The sequence below is a fragment of the Desmodus rotundus genome, chromosome 3, assembly GCF_022682495.2.
Source record: "Desmodus rotundus isolate HL8 chromosome 3, HLdesRot8A.1, whole genome shotgun sequence".
NCBI lineage: Eukaryota > Metazoa > Chordata > Mammalia > Chiroptera > Phyllostomidae > Desmodus > Desmodus rotundus.
The window spans coordinates 46,772,688-46,788,929 of NC_071389.1; the positions used below are offsets into that span (position 1 = coordinate 46,772,688).

Below are 16,242 nucleotides of genomic sequence, written 5' to 3' on the forward strand. Positions count from 1 at the left end.
TAGTGCTTATAAATAAATGACTGTCAACACAGAGCTACACAATGGGTTTAATGTACTCAAGCATATTTCAGTTTCTCAAAATCCAATGAAGCCCATCTCCGGTGACAATGCTTTTGCAGACTCGTCTACAGAGGTTTCATGTCAGGGTTCCATGTATGAAGGTGGACTTGCCTTGTTCCCCACGTGGCTGAAGGTACCTGTCCTCTGCAGAACTGTCTGTCATGGTGTCTGTGAGTTTGGACAGCCGGTGTTACAATGCATTTTAACCCAGAGACAAACTCTAATCGTGCAGGATACACTTTAACTTTTTCCTAAGCAGTTTAGATTTTCACCTACGCATAGACTGGGGGCATCGTCTCTGCTCATCCTGAGTAGGTATGCAGGAAAGGGCCCAGATTTGGAGCTGTTAACTGTGCATGCAACATATATTAATGACCTTCAGGAAGGTTTTGACCTAAGGTAAAATATGGTAGAGCTAGGCCTTTCATATTTTGATTAGAAATACAACCATTTTTATTCAGTCTTACTGTGTCCTGGTATCTGTTCTCTACCTGTAAATTAAGTGCTGGCTGATTAAGGACTAGTTCCAAATAATCCCTAGTGCCTGGGCTATGTCTTCCTCCTTCTTTCTTCTTCTCCTTACCTAGCTACACTGGCCTGCTGAATAGAGCCTCGTTATGGCCCCAAAGTCCACTCTTTGTTTAAGGAACCCTGCAACATTGGTAGGCCCTACAATTAGGCCTAGGAGTTGTTTCTTCCATGGTATGCTTGCTACTCCATGTGATTCTTTATATGTATCTTGAAGAGCAAACAGATCCTTTAACAACTTTTTCTACATGAAAACAATCAATTGCAGCAGCCCAGCCCACAGGAACCACCCTGCAATAACAAAGCAAGGTGTGCGCGGGAAGGAGGAAAAAAAGTTTCGGTAAGGAAACAGATTTTAGTTAAAAATTTCCAAGGGATATGTAGAAATAGTGAGCAAAATCCCAATTTGAAACTTGAAAAAAATAGTAGCATTTACTCCACTTAAAAGGAGTCTTTTTTAGTTATTTCCAAATTACTTTTTGAATAACCTGGGGCCAATTTTTAAATCAACCATGTATACTCTATATACTGATGTCTGAATATACTTTTAAAGAGTGATCAGGCATGAAAGATATGTGTTTCCTTTGAGACAAAGGAAATGTATTCAGATTTTTAAAAATATTTATTTATAAGAAATATTTGGCTCTAACATTAGCATGACCATACACATTGAGTAATCATTTGTTAGGATTAGCATTATCTTAGTAATGATAGGAATTTGGCATGACCTTGGCTTGTGGGAAATAGTGTACTTGACCAAAGGATATCAAGTCAGGGGTGCTGAACTCAGCCCAGGCTATGCAACCACATATTGTTCAATATGGCAGCCACACGCAGCTCTTTAAAATTCAGTTTCTCAATCACACTGCCACATCTAAGGTATTTCATAGCCACTTTTGGCCAGTGGCTACCATATTGGACAGCACACATATAGAATATTTCCATCTTCCCAGACAGTGCTATTGGACGGTGCTGTTCTATAGGATTAGTTGCAAAGTGAGTCAACTCAACCTCAGTGGCAAAAAGATAATATTTAGGCAGTACATCCTGTGTCTTGAATACTTCTCACCTGCAGATCACTGTGTGGCCATGAGCTGACATAGAAAACTCCTAGTGGAAACTGAGAACTTTGATGAATGTATGATTAAACACAATTATTACTACATCCATTGATTTAGCCCATCATATTATCTGAAAACAGATAATAAGCCTGACCAAAGTAAAGTACCTATTAAAACAAGATTAACACTGCCATGAGCCTCAATTATCTTAAATAATAATCATATATTCAAGTAATAAAGGTTACTTATGCAAAGTGTTGAATTTTAGAACACACGCAAAAGAGGAAAGTAAAATAATATATAACTCCAAGGGGAAAAAATCACTGTTTATGTGTTGGTGAATAACCAATATTGCTTGTACTATTAAGCCTAGTTTTTAAATATTTCCCCACTTCACTTATCTTCTGCCTTGCATCTTCAAAGTTTTCCAGTTGAAAATCAATAGAGCTGTTATCTTCACCGTTACCATTATGAGCTACACTTGTTTAAGTGGCTAAACCAGGAGAATTGTTTCTTTCTTGGGGTTTACCAAAAGAATTTCAGCCAGACTCTGTCTACCATTAACTTGATAATTTCCTCTTGTGAAACCAAATATATTTGTAAGAATTCACTAGCACAAATGAGGCCAAATAGCTAATTTCTCTAATAAAGTTGTGTGTGTGTATTTTGAATACCTATCTGCCAAAATGAATGTATTTTGTTAGTGTTAGTATTTGTGTTCAGAATGTTCCTATTTTAAAAGAAAAAATTTTAATAGGTTTTGCCTGTTCTTCATCTCAATCTTGTATTGGTCTTCGTGGAAATAAGGAATTTTCACTTAGCCCAGATCTAGAATATTCCGAAAATTCAGGAATTTTTTTTATCTATAACATTGGACCTATATTGTCAGGAAAAGAAACACACACATTTGTTCATCTAAACACCTATCTTGGTTTTGAAGGACATTGTTATGAAAAGAAATTATCATGGAGGCAAAATATAGAACTGAAAATTCTGAACTCAGTTATCTACTGTTACCAATTCTCTTTGGATTTTAGATAACAACCCTTCATACTGAAGAATTGTTTAAGAACTATTATTGTTTAATAGAAGTACTATAGTGATCACAAAATTCATGAGTTTAGTTCTTTGGGATCAACTTAGTTCACTTGATTCCCATTACTATAAGTTAAGTTTGTGTGTTAAATTTATTATATATACTTTCTAGGAAGGATTTGGAGAATTTTGCGAAGATATTACAAACAAATTGGTTAAGTAGGAATTAAAAAAGAAATCAAACATAGCAAAAAGAAGAGGAACCATGCCCATTCCCCATGGAAAAGATTTTTTATTATTAAGCTGGCATATTACTTAATGGACCATGTCCTCAACAATAGCTTTATAGCTTATACAGGTGCAAAGTTGATGTTACAGGTTTTTAAAACAACCTTGGCTCCAAGTAGAAAGAATGTCAGTGAAACACCAATTCAATGAAGGAAATTATGTGGGAAAGTTAAAGTGATATAGTTTGAGTACATAATCTTTTTCAAGAGCAGGAAAAAGGAGGAGGGACACAAGGCCTGTATTCCTGGGTTCTGGTCTGTGGAAACATTGGCAGAATTCTTGCACTTGTGAATTCTAGAGTAGTGGTAACACACAGGGGAGAAAGAGGGCTTGAACATATTATCTATTCCTTACACACTCTTCACCCTTACTAAGCTGTTGGTTCCTAGAATGCCCAGTCAACATTCAGTAAGTATTAATCAGTGATGATGGTTACTGCATTACCTCTAATTTGGTTTTCTAGTGGTCCTACATGCAAACATTAAAAGCTTACTTCTCCCACCTATTTGTCAAATTGTGTTAGCTGTTCACGTTGTGGTCCAAGTGGCCTTCATTTGTGATTGCAAAATTAGAGGTCCTATCTTCAAGCCTCATGTGTCACCATTTAATATATGTTGTTCTGGGATCTGCTAGTGACATACCATTGCTCTCTGTGTGCTACATACTGGAATGCTGTTGAACGAACCCTCCGTTACCAACCTAATTTGTGTTTCCGTCCTTTGCTCACAAAAATTAGAGAATCCGCCCTGACTGGTGTGGTTCAGTGATTTGGGCATCCTCCCACAAACCAGAAGGTCACCGGCTTGATTCCCAGTCAGGGTACATGCCCAGTGGGGTTTGTGCAAGAGACAACTAATTGATGTTTCTCTTGCACATAGGTGTTTCTCTCCCTCTCTTTTTTCCCTCCCTTTTCCTGTCTCTAAAAAAAAATAAATAAATAAAATGTTTTTTTAAAAAGTACAGAATCTTAGTCCTGGCTGGTGCAGCTCAGTGGATTGAGTGCCGGCCTGCAAACCAAAGGGTCGCCGGTTCGATTCCCAGTCAGGGCACATGCCTGGGTTGTGGGCCAGGTCCCCAGTTGAGAGTGTGTGAGAAGCAGCCACACATTGATGTTTCTCTCCCTCTGTTTCTGCCTCCCTTCCCTCTCTCTAAAAATAAATATATAAAATCTTTAAAAAGAAAAGTATAGAATCCTGGTAATTTCCCTTTGGATAAGGCAACATCCTTGCTCAAGTGCTGTTGCCATAAATCATGGTTGTGTAGGGGCCAAAAGAGAATTTGAAGATAATCCAGAGAGAGTAATGCTCATGTCCAATCACCTTGCAATGATGAGTGTTCATGGAAGCATAGGACCCATGGATGGCAGACATCCATGATTAATCCTGATTCTATTTTAATAGTTTGTTAAGAAAAACCTCTTGTAAAGAATATCAACACTATTTTTAATACCTAGGAGCTGAACTAACTAATTTGGAGCTGATTTCCTTTATCAAGGGGTTGGTTAGGAAAAAATTAAGTCAGTATTGGAAAAGCTAAAAGCTTAGTTAACAATTTGGATGAATGCTCTTTGGATATGTTGGAAGTACTGCACATGAGAGCAACATAGAAGTCAAAATGTTTTCATTTAAATATATGTATATATGGTTTTATCCACTGAAAGTATAGAAGATCCAGTTATAATGTAGGTGCTTCTAATGCTTTGGTAACTGAATAAAATTTGAACAGCTAGTAGTTAATATCCTATGCCTAGGTATCTTACAGTCTTCTGTGAAATAGGTATGTGAGCTCTGTTAGGCAGTATCACAGTAACTCAGTTTCCCATTCAGTTACACCAACGTGGTTGCTTAATAGGCTGCTCTAATTTGTCTTTCCAGCCCTGATTTTGTTGCTCTTGCTAAATAAAGATAAGAGTTAAGTATTCTTTATTCCTTTTTTGTTTCATTCAGATGTTTCTCTTCTAAATTTATTTTCAAATTTATTACAGAAGAAAAGCAATGGGGCGCCAAATGGATTTTATGCAGAAATTGATTGGGAAAGATATGTGAGTATCAGAAGATGTTTTTTGGTTATTTTTTTATTAAGTATTTCTGAACTTGAAAATGAGTTGAGGCATTCTTATATTTAAAATAGAACATAGAAATAGGGAAACACACCATCTCATCAGGAAGTACCTGACACGATTTACATGGTATAGAATGTAAAAGCACTAGAGGCTGTTGGATATGAGTTCAAGACCTAGCCCCTCCACAAGTCAGCTGCCTGTGGCTTTGGGATAGCTGTTTGCTTAGCCAGCAAAAATTAAGTCAGTAGTTACTTTGTAGCATTGTTGCAAGGATTTAATAAATGAATTATTTGCTCATAAATAATGTTATAAGAGAAGCCATGAGATATTAAGAAAGGGTGATTTCAAAAACTTAATTCTTTTTACCTACAAAGACTCTCGTTATAATTTTCTAGGATTCTTAAATATGCATTAATGTGGTACTCTAAGCAAACAAGAAGATAATTAAAATACCAAATTACTCATCAAGTACTACTGTATTTACTACCCCTGCATCTAGCACAGACACTCTGAACTCCATTGCTGTCCCTGGTCAACATGGAAGTGCTTAATTGAAGCATAACTTTCTCAAATTTCTTTAGTCCTAAAAACTAATAAGGCCACATAGGAATTGCTATTATAATTATTAATACATTAGATACAATTAGTAATTATATCTAAGTAATAAGAATTAACCCCTCATCTTGCTTTTGGCAGGGATGGCCTCAGGGAAGGTATGACCTTTAAGTGAAGCCCTGAAGTATAAGCTGGGGTTGCCTGGCTGACCATTTGAGGGAAGAGAATTCCAGACAGAGAGAATGGCATTTATGAGGACTCTGAAATTGAAGGGGGGGCAGAACTTGCAGCATTAAAATCATGAAAGTTAACAGTGGGAAGAAGGCCTTGTGGCTGAGAGGGACCAGGGAAGAGAATCTCAGGCCTGAGGCTAGAGAGAGAATCAGGAGCCCCTGCAAGGGCTGGTGGGCTACACCCAGGCACTGGGCTTGTGTTCTGCATAGAGTGAGAAGCCAGGGACAAATTTTTAGCAGGGAAGTGACCTTAGTACCCTTGTATTTGAAAAGAAGAAAAAAAAAAAGTAAGCTGAGTACTGAAGAAGGACAAGAGGGAAACTATTAACAAAGGTGGCTTTTCCATGCATTCAGGCCCTCTTCTCTCCCCAAGGTCATGGCACTTTTATTGCTTCTGTGACTCCAAAATCTCTCCCTCCAGCTCTGTTCTCTCTAACTTCCAGGCCTAATACTTCACCTTTAAGAGGGCCACCCTTGAACTCTTCTTCACTTTCTTCCTACCCTCCCTTCCCCCATGTAGGGTTTTGCCTCAAATACCTGGGGTCAAGGAGTAGGTCTGCCATTTGCTGGGTAGATTCCTTGAGAAATGGCATCTGATTTCTCTAATTTCCTTCTTGGTGAATAGAATAATTCTTTCTACATATGATTGTTATGAAGGTTCAATGAAATGAAGTGTAGGTCATAGTGCTTATAATAGGAACTAAAATATGATAACTAATTCTAATCATGCAAACTGTCTTTTATCTTTCCTGTCTTTTTCCTAAAAATGTTAATTGTCTGCTGTTACAATTAGTTCAGCCAGGAGAACCAGCAATCTCCTAGGATTTGAGGGCAGAAACCCTGGAGTTTTATTGACCCTTCCCTCTCCTTTTTCTCCTATGATAGATCTGTTAACAAGAACTAACAATTTGTCCTTCCAAATGTCCTTGATTCATCCCTTCCCACCACCAACAACTTTGTCTATAGTCTTAGCACGTCTTACCGGCATAATGCAAGTATTTTGAATTAGTTTTCACTTCTCCATTTTCTTCTGTGCCCAGTCTGTCTTGAAGTGTACTTCCTAAACACCTTAAGATGCTTCTTTCAGCTTGTCCCCTCCCAATTGAGAAGCTGCAGTAGCTATACCAAGTCTGAAATCTCCCCCAGCATGTTGGCCACCCATGGTCTTATTTCCCATTGCTTTCCACTGTCCAGCTTCTTACCCAGTCTCGCCATCTGAATGATACTGTTGGTTTCTACCTCAGGGTCTCAGTATAGGTTCTTCCTCACCAACGAGCCCCTCCTGCCTTCTCCCTCTATCCCAAAAGGTACATGCAGATCCCCGATTCTTTCAACCTCACTAATTTCCTCTTCCTTCAGTCTCCTATCACTGATGTCTTGCTTTGTTTTTTTTACTTTTTGCCTACCAAAATACATTTCAGCTTTCCAAAGGGCAAATAATTTTCATTGTATATCCCTTTGTATTACTTAGCACAGTCCTTTGCTCACAGAAAATGCATGATAAATTCTCTCTGAATGTTTCCTTTCATTGACCATTGTTGATTCCTAGTTTGCTTTCCCAGTAGTAGGGCTCCCCAAGTACCCTTGAGTAAATATCTAAACATATACTGCCGAGCATTCACAGCAAAAAATTAAAATCCTTACCTTCAAAAATAAGAGACATGTTTATATCCTTATGTAGAATGCTCTAGAAGGAAAATGAGTAACTCCTTGATTATCGTCAGGATAATAATTGCATTATGCACACTTGTATTTTATAGAACTCACCTGAGCTGGATGAAGAAGGCTACAGCATCAGACCTGAGGAACCCGGCTATATCCTTTCTTTATTTTTTTTTTCTCTTAATGATTATTTTGTCTCATAAAGCAGTATTATAAATTCAGGTTTTAAAAAGGTGTTGAAATGACCCAAGCTTCCCAAATCCTGTTCGATAACAGCACAGAGAACAGCCTGATCATTAACAAGCAGGCATTTGGCCTTGATCTATTCATAGGAGAGAGGAAGGGAAAGAGAAAAATGTGCTGAAAAACAATTGTGTAAATTGTGGATGCTGGGTTGTCTGTGAAAGCCTGATGTGACAGTGTCATTTTTCATGACTGGCAAATAGCTGTGACTTGTGCTTTCCCCACAAATCATCTCTGGGCAGAACAGGTGACACTCTGAAGCACTTAAAACTCATCGCAAATCGTCCATTAGGATGACTTTCCTCTCCCTGTAGAGGGCTTGTCAATGTGTGTACTGAGTGTGACACACCAAATATCCACCTGCAGCAAAAGTGTAGCACATTACAACTATTGCTCCTTGAAATTCACCATCCTTAGTCATGTTCCAAGGGAAGGTGAGTAAATTCCAACCCTTGCCTGATTTACTCTTTTATTTGTTTGTTTTGCTTTGATTTGCTGCCACCTTAAGGATATTTTTGCTGCCTCTAGGTGCAATCACTCTTGTCTTGTACTCATCACTGCCTTATAGTAGAAAAAAGAGTTATGTATCTTTAACTGTGTTCTACCTACCAAAGGAAAGCACTTTTATTCTTCAAGTGAATCAGAAGAAGAAGAAGAATCACACAAGAAATTTAATATCAAGATAAAGCCATTGCAATCTAAAGACATTCTTAAGAATGCTGCAACTGTAGACGAACTGAAGGCATCGATAGGCAACATTGCACTTTCCCCATCACCGGTGGTGAGTGGTTTTTTACGTCAAGCTTGGGTGAGGTTGAACGGAGACCTGTGTGCTGCCCATATGCATTAAGTAGAGCAGAAACTCCTTAAACCGAAGGCTGCATATGGTCACCATTTTACGAACTCTACAAACGGTCAACAGTTCATTCTAGCTTTAGAAAGTTATGCTCATTTTACATTGCATTTCTTGTGCTTTTCAAAATGGTAAAAATGCATAGGACCGCATTTCTTTTTTTTTTTTTGTATTTACTTTCCTGAAAGTATTTGCAAAAGAAAAAAAAAGATTATCTAGACTTACTTCTGAAGCAATTAAAAACAATATAAAGTTTACATATATACTGACAGTGATTTTTAAAAACATATCTTAGTGTCTATTTTTATGATATAACATATAGAAACTCCTGGGAAGAAAACCAAGAAAACCACTTTTCTAAAAAATTTTCATTGTTATGCTTCAAAAAATTATATTACTATAATATCATAGGTCATAGTCTAGAAATATATTAAAACTCATAATCTTCATTATGTTTTATTATCAATTATCTTAAGTACTCTTATCTTTTAGGCCCCTCAAATACAGGTATGCCTTATTTGTTTTACTCAAATTGGTATTTTTTCCACAATTTATACTACCTTCCTCCAGTTCCCATCTATTAAGTTTCTTTAGTTCTTGAATTCTAAGTTCCAACATTTACAGTATTTTCTCTTTGTTGTTTGATGAATGCTACAATTGTTTCCTAAAAATAGCTACAAAGAACAGCTGAAGGCTCTCAAACTAGCAGCTAATATGTTCTTGGCATCTTCTTCAGAGAGATGTGATCTTCCTATAACATTCCCCCTAATGGAGTAGTTAATAAATGCTGAACCACTTTTGTGATGCTTCTGGAAATATCCCAACTAACCTTTCTAAAGGGGTCATAGTCATCTATCCTTTGATAGATGCCTGCCTGGGATGAATAAAGTCTATAATGACACCTTCTTCAGTGCTTAGTGTTTATAATGAATGACCTTTATCACTGCTGTTACTGACAACTAAACTGATTGCTAATAGTTATCAACCACAGCAAGTGATATTTCAGGTAATTTTTAATCATATACTCATTTGTTACGTTAAGATGTCTTCCTGAAAAGGGAGACATGAAGAATATTAGTTTTCTTTCCCTGCCACATGGAAGGTACAGATTTTAAACTCACATATTGGTCTGTTATACTGACGTATTGGTCTATACTACCAGTGATTTCTAGTAATGGGAGTGTTTTAAATTGCACACACTTGTATTTTTCAGTTGACATCTTTCAAATCATTTCTCACTTACTGAATCTTTTTTTATTAATTGTAGAAATCTATTTAAGCGCCTGAAACCAATTTATATCCACTTCTCCGTGGGTTGTAATAAACTTAGTGCTTCCTGGGCTAAGTGTAAAAGGCAAGTTCACAGGATTAAATGAACAAATGTGTAGGAAAGAAAACTTACTAGAACAGCCAGACACATGGTAGATATATGCTGAAAGCTAGTTGAATCTAAAAAAGAAGAAATGCCCTTTATCCAAAAGAATACGTATGCCCACGTCACCTGCTGGATATTCCTCCAACCAGAAGTGCTGCTGCAGATGCAGCAAGAAGAGTGGCTGCTTCCTCTGAGCTCTCCCAGCACCTTTTTTTAAGGTGATATATTGATGTGATGTGGTTAATATTCTGTTAAAAAGATGTTTGGGAAAGCAGTGTGAAAATAAAGGGGAGACACTCAGGAAAAGTAATGATAGGGTTAGGCTGTGCATACCAGCAGCACCACAAACTGAAAGACCCTCGGATTCTGCTATCACCACCCTCCCTGAACCCTCAGCTTGTTCTCTCTAATGTGAGAACCTGGCTTTGTCATTACTATGATTTGCAAACATTTTTGACTTTTTATATTTAGTATAGAAGAATGAGCTACCTTAGGAAAAGATAAGCATGTTTCTGGGTATACATAAGTATAAAGGAACAGTATAACTAAAAACATATTCTTGGCTTTAGAACCTTTATTCTCATCTAGATAATCCACATGTACCTATATTTCATGTACCCAGTACATTATCTCCAAAACCAGATATGTAGCAATAATCTTCTGTAATTCAGTTAGTACCACGATAAAAGTAACAAATAAGTTGTGCAACTTTAGATGTTTCTATTAAAACAATCAGAATATTTATATATATTTATACATCTACACTTAATTCAGGTGTGAAAAAGAAAAATAGAGCCCACACTAGCTAATGATATATCAGAATATTTCATTTAGTCTGTGGTTCTTATTTTACAAAATCATCAATCATGACATACACTAATAGAAATAGAGGAAATTCCAAATAGTGAGCTATTCATAACTATGGTTTATGTTGGATTTCCATTTCTTTTTTAAAAATTTTAAGATAAACTCAACAGGTAAAAGAAGTTGATTTCTATTCTTATCATGTGGTAGTGTTCTGGTAAGATACAACGCTGATAGGGCAAAGGCTGAACATCACCCACGTTTTAGTTGTTGATTTGGCATCTGTACAAGTTAGAATATTGTTAGAGATACTTTAACAAAATGGTAGTGGCTTAAACAGAATATGTGGTTTATTTCTCTCCAATATAAAACTCAGAGCTGATAGTCCAGATCAGTAATAAAGTCATACTCCAGGGATCATTCAAGAACCCAGGGACTTTCTGTATTACTGCTCCACCTTTCCTATGGTGCTGATGCCTTAACACCTTCAATGACCCCGTGTTCCAGCCTCGGGATGGAGGGAATAGAAAGTGAAAGGCGAGTGGTTTTCTTTAAGGGTTTCACCCAGAAGTTGCGCCCATCACCACCACTCAGATCCCGTTGGACGTAATTTAGTCACATGGTCACATTAGCTAAAAGGGAGTCTGGGAAACATAGTCTTTGGCTGGGTAGACATGTTACCAGCTAAAATTCAGGATTCTGTTACTAAAAGACAAAGGAGTTAGATATGAGAGATTGATGTGGACATTGACAGTTTTTGCTACTATGTCTTCAATAATCTCAGATTGCTTTTGAAATTCATTGGAAAATGGAATTATTTGCCCATTTACCTTCGAAGTATTCCCAAAATCTAGGAAATTTTCTTTTAAAATTTTCTAATTACTAATATCTAAATGCTGGTGATGCTGTGCTGTATGCTAACCAACAGCAGGATAAACAAAAACAAATTTAATTAAAGTACTAACTTTTTTGGTTGAAAGACCCTTCTGAAAGTAATAGTGCTCCCTCTATCTTACAAAGTTTAGTGCTTTTTGAGGCGGTCTGTTTCACCGTTGAAAGAAAATTATTAAACGCAAATGCTGTCTCTGTGTAACTTTTGTCCTTGGTTGTAGTTTTGCTCCTTAGAGGATGCACACAGTACAAAGCCCCTCATTTTCACAACGGGTTTTCCATGAAGCAGACTGATCCCAGCTCGAGGTCTGAGTTTAATGTGCAGGATGTTTGTTAAGGAATGACCTTGTTTTCAACACCTGTGGGATAGGATGGGCAGATGGAGAAGTTAAGCTGAACTGATCACATTGGAGTTCCAGAGCTGAAATGACCCTTCACAGGTAGACCTGAGTTTGGCTAAGATGGATAACTTTATACTATTACATCAATCAGTACTCCCATAAGGGCAGGCTGAGTAGGGGCATGACCTTGGGCATGACCTTGCAGTTGAGGCAGATCCAGATATGTGAACCGCTGAAGGCTGTCTTCCGGTAGCACTCTCAACAGCTGGTATGAGAAGCCCTTGTGAAGAGAAATCTACAAGGCACATTCTGGTGTTCTGCACAAACACCCTGTGTCTGATATACAGCCTTTTATCATCACCACTCAATAAATTAGTGTGTGTGTGAGTGAACAGATGTATGAATGGGACCAGGTCAAGGACAGAGCACTGGCAGGTGACTGTCATCTAGTTTTATGTCCATCTATTAATAGCACGCTTCGGCCTCCCTCATTCACCACACTAACACTGCCCTCATCCTGGCCACATATTTCCATTTTGTTTAGACCAGTGATGAAAATGTCATTAAATATGAGACTGAATTGGAGATACATCGAATTTCTACAGCTTTGCCAGACCGGAAACCCCCTGAGAGGGAGTGATGGCTTTATTTTGCCATTTAGCTTGACTGTTTCTTTGCATTGTCACCTAGGATTATCACCTTCTTTTCCAACTGCTTTCAGGCCATCCGCTGAAATAATTTGTTCTAGAATTTGGGGTTAATAGAAGGCAGCTGTGTAGTACAGCAAGCACATAACACATGGATTCAGACAGGCCTGGGTGCCAGGCCCGTGTCTGCCATGTTCCCTCTGTGCAACCTCAGATAAGCCCCATAATTGTCCTGGGCTTCTATTCCTCTTCCATAGAGTGAGGGCAGTAACAATCCTTACGGAAATTTTGTGCAGGTTACTTTCAGTCTCTGGCAGGGTCATGTCTTATTTGAGTTTTTGCCCCCTTGCTTGGTTTAGCACAGTGCATGGCAAACATTAGGCCTTCAGAGAGTTAGTAAATGTCTGAATGAACAAAGCGTACAGAAGATCCTAATAATGGTACTTGGTACCATTGGTACTTTGAAATTGTTCATTTCTTTATTACTAGTTACGTTAGGTTTTTCAGAGAAACAGGATACATGTATACATGTATACATATATCAAGAGATTTGCTATGAGAAATTGGCTCACACAGTTGTGGGGCTGAGCAGTCCCACAATGTGCTGTCTGCAAACAGGAGACCCAGGAAAGCTGGTGGTGTAATTCAGTCTGAGTCCAAAAGCCTGAAGACCAGGGTGGCTGGTGGTATAAATCGCAGTCTGAGGACAGGAGATAAGAGGTTCCATCTTAAACAGTGAGACAGGAAAAGGGGGTGAATCTCTCCTTCCTCTCTGCCTTTTGCTCTGTTCAGGCCGTCCATAGATTGGGTAATGCTCACCCGCTTTGTTGTACCCCAATTCAAATGCTAATCTCATGAGGAACACCCTCACCCACGCACAGAGAAACAATGTTTGATCTGAGTACCCCGTGGCCAGTCAGGTTGACGAGTAAAATGTATATATTTTTTTAAACTTAACTTTTTGCCCTTATTGCTTCCCCATGTACAGTCTCCGCCCAGAAGCATTGTGTCCTGGACTGTGTAGTCTGTCTGCACGTCAAAGCCTGAGTGCAGTCAGAGCAGTCTGGGCCCTCCGGCCTATCCCGGACCTTAATTCCGAACCAAATCTGATCTTTTAGATGGACTAGTTTTAAGTCGGGTGTTTTTTTATTCATACTGGGCGTTTGTGATTAATATTTCTTTAAACACGGATGGAAACTTGGTATTTATCTGCTGAAAAAACTGGTAGATAGTGGGAAAGATGTTAGAATCTGATAAACCTGAACTCAACTTCTTGCCAACAATACTGCTTAGAAAAGTTTTCTTAAACCTGTTTGAGTTTCAGAATCTTCATGTTTAAAATAGGAATAACACTGCCTTACAAGCTGGTGGTTGGGATGTCCCTCTCTTCCTCTGAGTACAGCAGAAAGATCATTCCCCCTAAAGAAGGAGACGCGAGATGCATTCTTCTAATGTTTGCTTCCCTGTGTACCACACTCCCCACGTTCAGGGTAGAAGCAAGCCTCCATTATGTCTTCTAAGAATGGCATTGTTCTTAAAAAGTAAAAATTATTTTTGAGAAGGGGCTAAATAAAATAATGGTGCAAGATCAAACTATACAGGAGATATGCCTTTACACGAACAACAAAATGGGAAGTCAACATATAATTGAATACAATTCCATTTAAGGTAATTTGAGGGAGAAGGAAATATATATTATTCCAATAATGTTACAATTACTCAAACAACTGGGCTCTACCTCTTAACTGGGTTGCCTGGGGCAAGTTACAAAAGGTATGCCTTTGTTTCTTCATCTATAAGTCAAGATAATCGCCACACCTACTTCATAGGGCTATTGTGAAGATTGAATGAGTTAATATACATATAATACTCATAATAGACACTACACTCAGATATTATTTTATTGCTGCTGTTAGAATTATCTGCAAAGCCTAAAGGCACATTTTATAGAATATCATTAATAGTGATAAATTAGGAAAACCAAATAGCCACAAGTCATTTAGAGACAAGACCAGTAATTACCCTGGGCATGAAACAGGGAAAATTAATAAAAGAACTTTCTTTGTTATGCTGAGGAACTGGTTTTGGAGATGATTCCAGAAACACTCTTTAATTGTTCTGAGTAACATAAAATCCCCTGAATAAATGTGGAGACCAAATTGAAAACTAACATTCACAGTGGGGCCCTATATTGTGTGTCCCCACCCCCCAAAATTTATTTTATGGAGAACTGACATCATTTCTCACCTCCCTCCTTCAAATCAATTCACCAAATATTGGTAAGCACCTTCCATGTAGTAGACACTGAGAGCTAATATCAAAAATTGTATAGGCTTTGTCCAGCCTTCTTGCTAACACTGCCTAGAAATTATCAGAAAATGACATAACAGTGTTGCTAGCAACACACAGAAGCTGAAATTCCTCTTGTGGTCCAAACCCCTGCCTGTCTTCACTTCAATTTCCTTATTAAAAATACAGTCTTATATGGTCAGCATCGCCTCTGGCTTCCATTTCAGAGCCTCGTGGCTTCCTCACCCCTCCCAGGCTATCCGGTGTGGACATCTCCATTGTCCTATGATCAGCAGGGAGCCCTGTCTCTGGTACATCTTTAGCCATGTGTTTTGCTCCACCAGGCACCTTAAAACCTGGGGTTCCCATAGCTTTTGTGGAAATGAGAAGACAAATGCTATGGCTTAACTATTGGTGCAATATCCTTTTCTCACCGGCTGCCATGGATTGAATTGCTTTTGTTCTTTGGTGAGCCAAAAATCACTGCTGACTTACCCTGAGAGGTTGTCGTTAACTATAAGCAGCTGTGAAAATTAGTGTGCTGACTATGTCAGATGCTTCACATACATTATCTCGCTTGTCTTCACAACAATGCTGTGAGATAGGTACTATTATTTTTCTCATTTTACAGATGAGAAAATTGAGGTGTAGGACTAATTAGCTCACCCCAAGCATCATAGCAAGTAAGCGAAGCTGCTGAGATTTAAATTCAGAAGGTCTAGTATCTAATTCAGAACTCTTAACCAGTCTATCACACTATTTTGGTAAAAAGCTATTGGTTGTTTTTCCAGAGGAAAAGTAAAAAGATCATTAGCTCATCTAAATCATTTTACATATAGTTTCTGAGTGCTCACAGCCCTTTGAAGGCTGTCGCTTTGATGGTGCCTCAGAGGTCCATGATCCCAGCTCAGAAGCCGACCCCCCCCAGCTTTCTCCCAGTCAGCCTACAGACACTCCCTAGTCTGCTACTTCGAGTGTCCTTCCGTGTGACAGGCCAGCCAGGCTGCATTTGTGCCGTGTCAAGTGGTTTCTGGCTTATGAAAATTCTCTCATTTTATATTAAGACTCCATGAGCATTTAAGTGTTAAGGAATAACACCTCATCTTTATGTGACTCATATATTTCAGTTCCCCTAATCAATCAGCAAGCATTTTTATGTCAATGATTCATTGTGATAATGGCTTACATTTTATAAATGCCAGTGTGGTCAGAAGGTGGCATGTGCAGCCACACTATGGAGCAGGCAGAGGATGATTATTGCCCCGTTTCAAAGATGAAATCAACTCGAGGACCAAGAGGCTGCTGAAGGTTCAAG

The 16,242-nt window shown here is 38.4% G+C and overlaps 1 protein-coding gene across 11 annotated transcripts in view; it reads left to right on the plus strand.

Moving 5' to 3' along the window:
- The window catches only part of SGIP1 (SH3GL interacting endocytic adaptor 1), a 193,139-nt gene that overhangs the window by 90,137 nt on the left and 86,760 nt on the right, over positions 1-16,242 (plus strand). For all 11 annotated transcript variants that reach the window (XM_053920514.1, XM_045199489.2, XM_053920511.1 and 8 more), the window contains 3 exons: positions 4,957-5,013; positions 7,583-7,637; positions 8,333-8,508. In XM_053920514.1, coding sequence (XP_053776489.1) covers positions 4,957-5,013; positions 7,583-7,637; positions 8,333-8,508 — 288 coding nt within the window. The remainder of the gene's footprint in view (positions 1-4,956; positions 5,014-7,582; positions 7,638-8,332; positions 8,509-16,242) is intronic.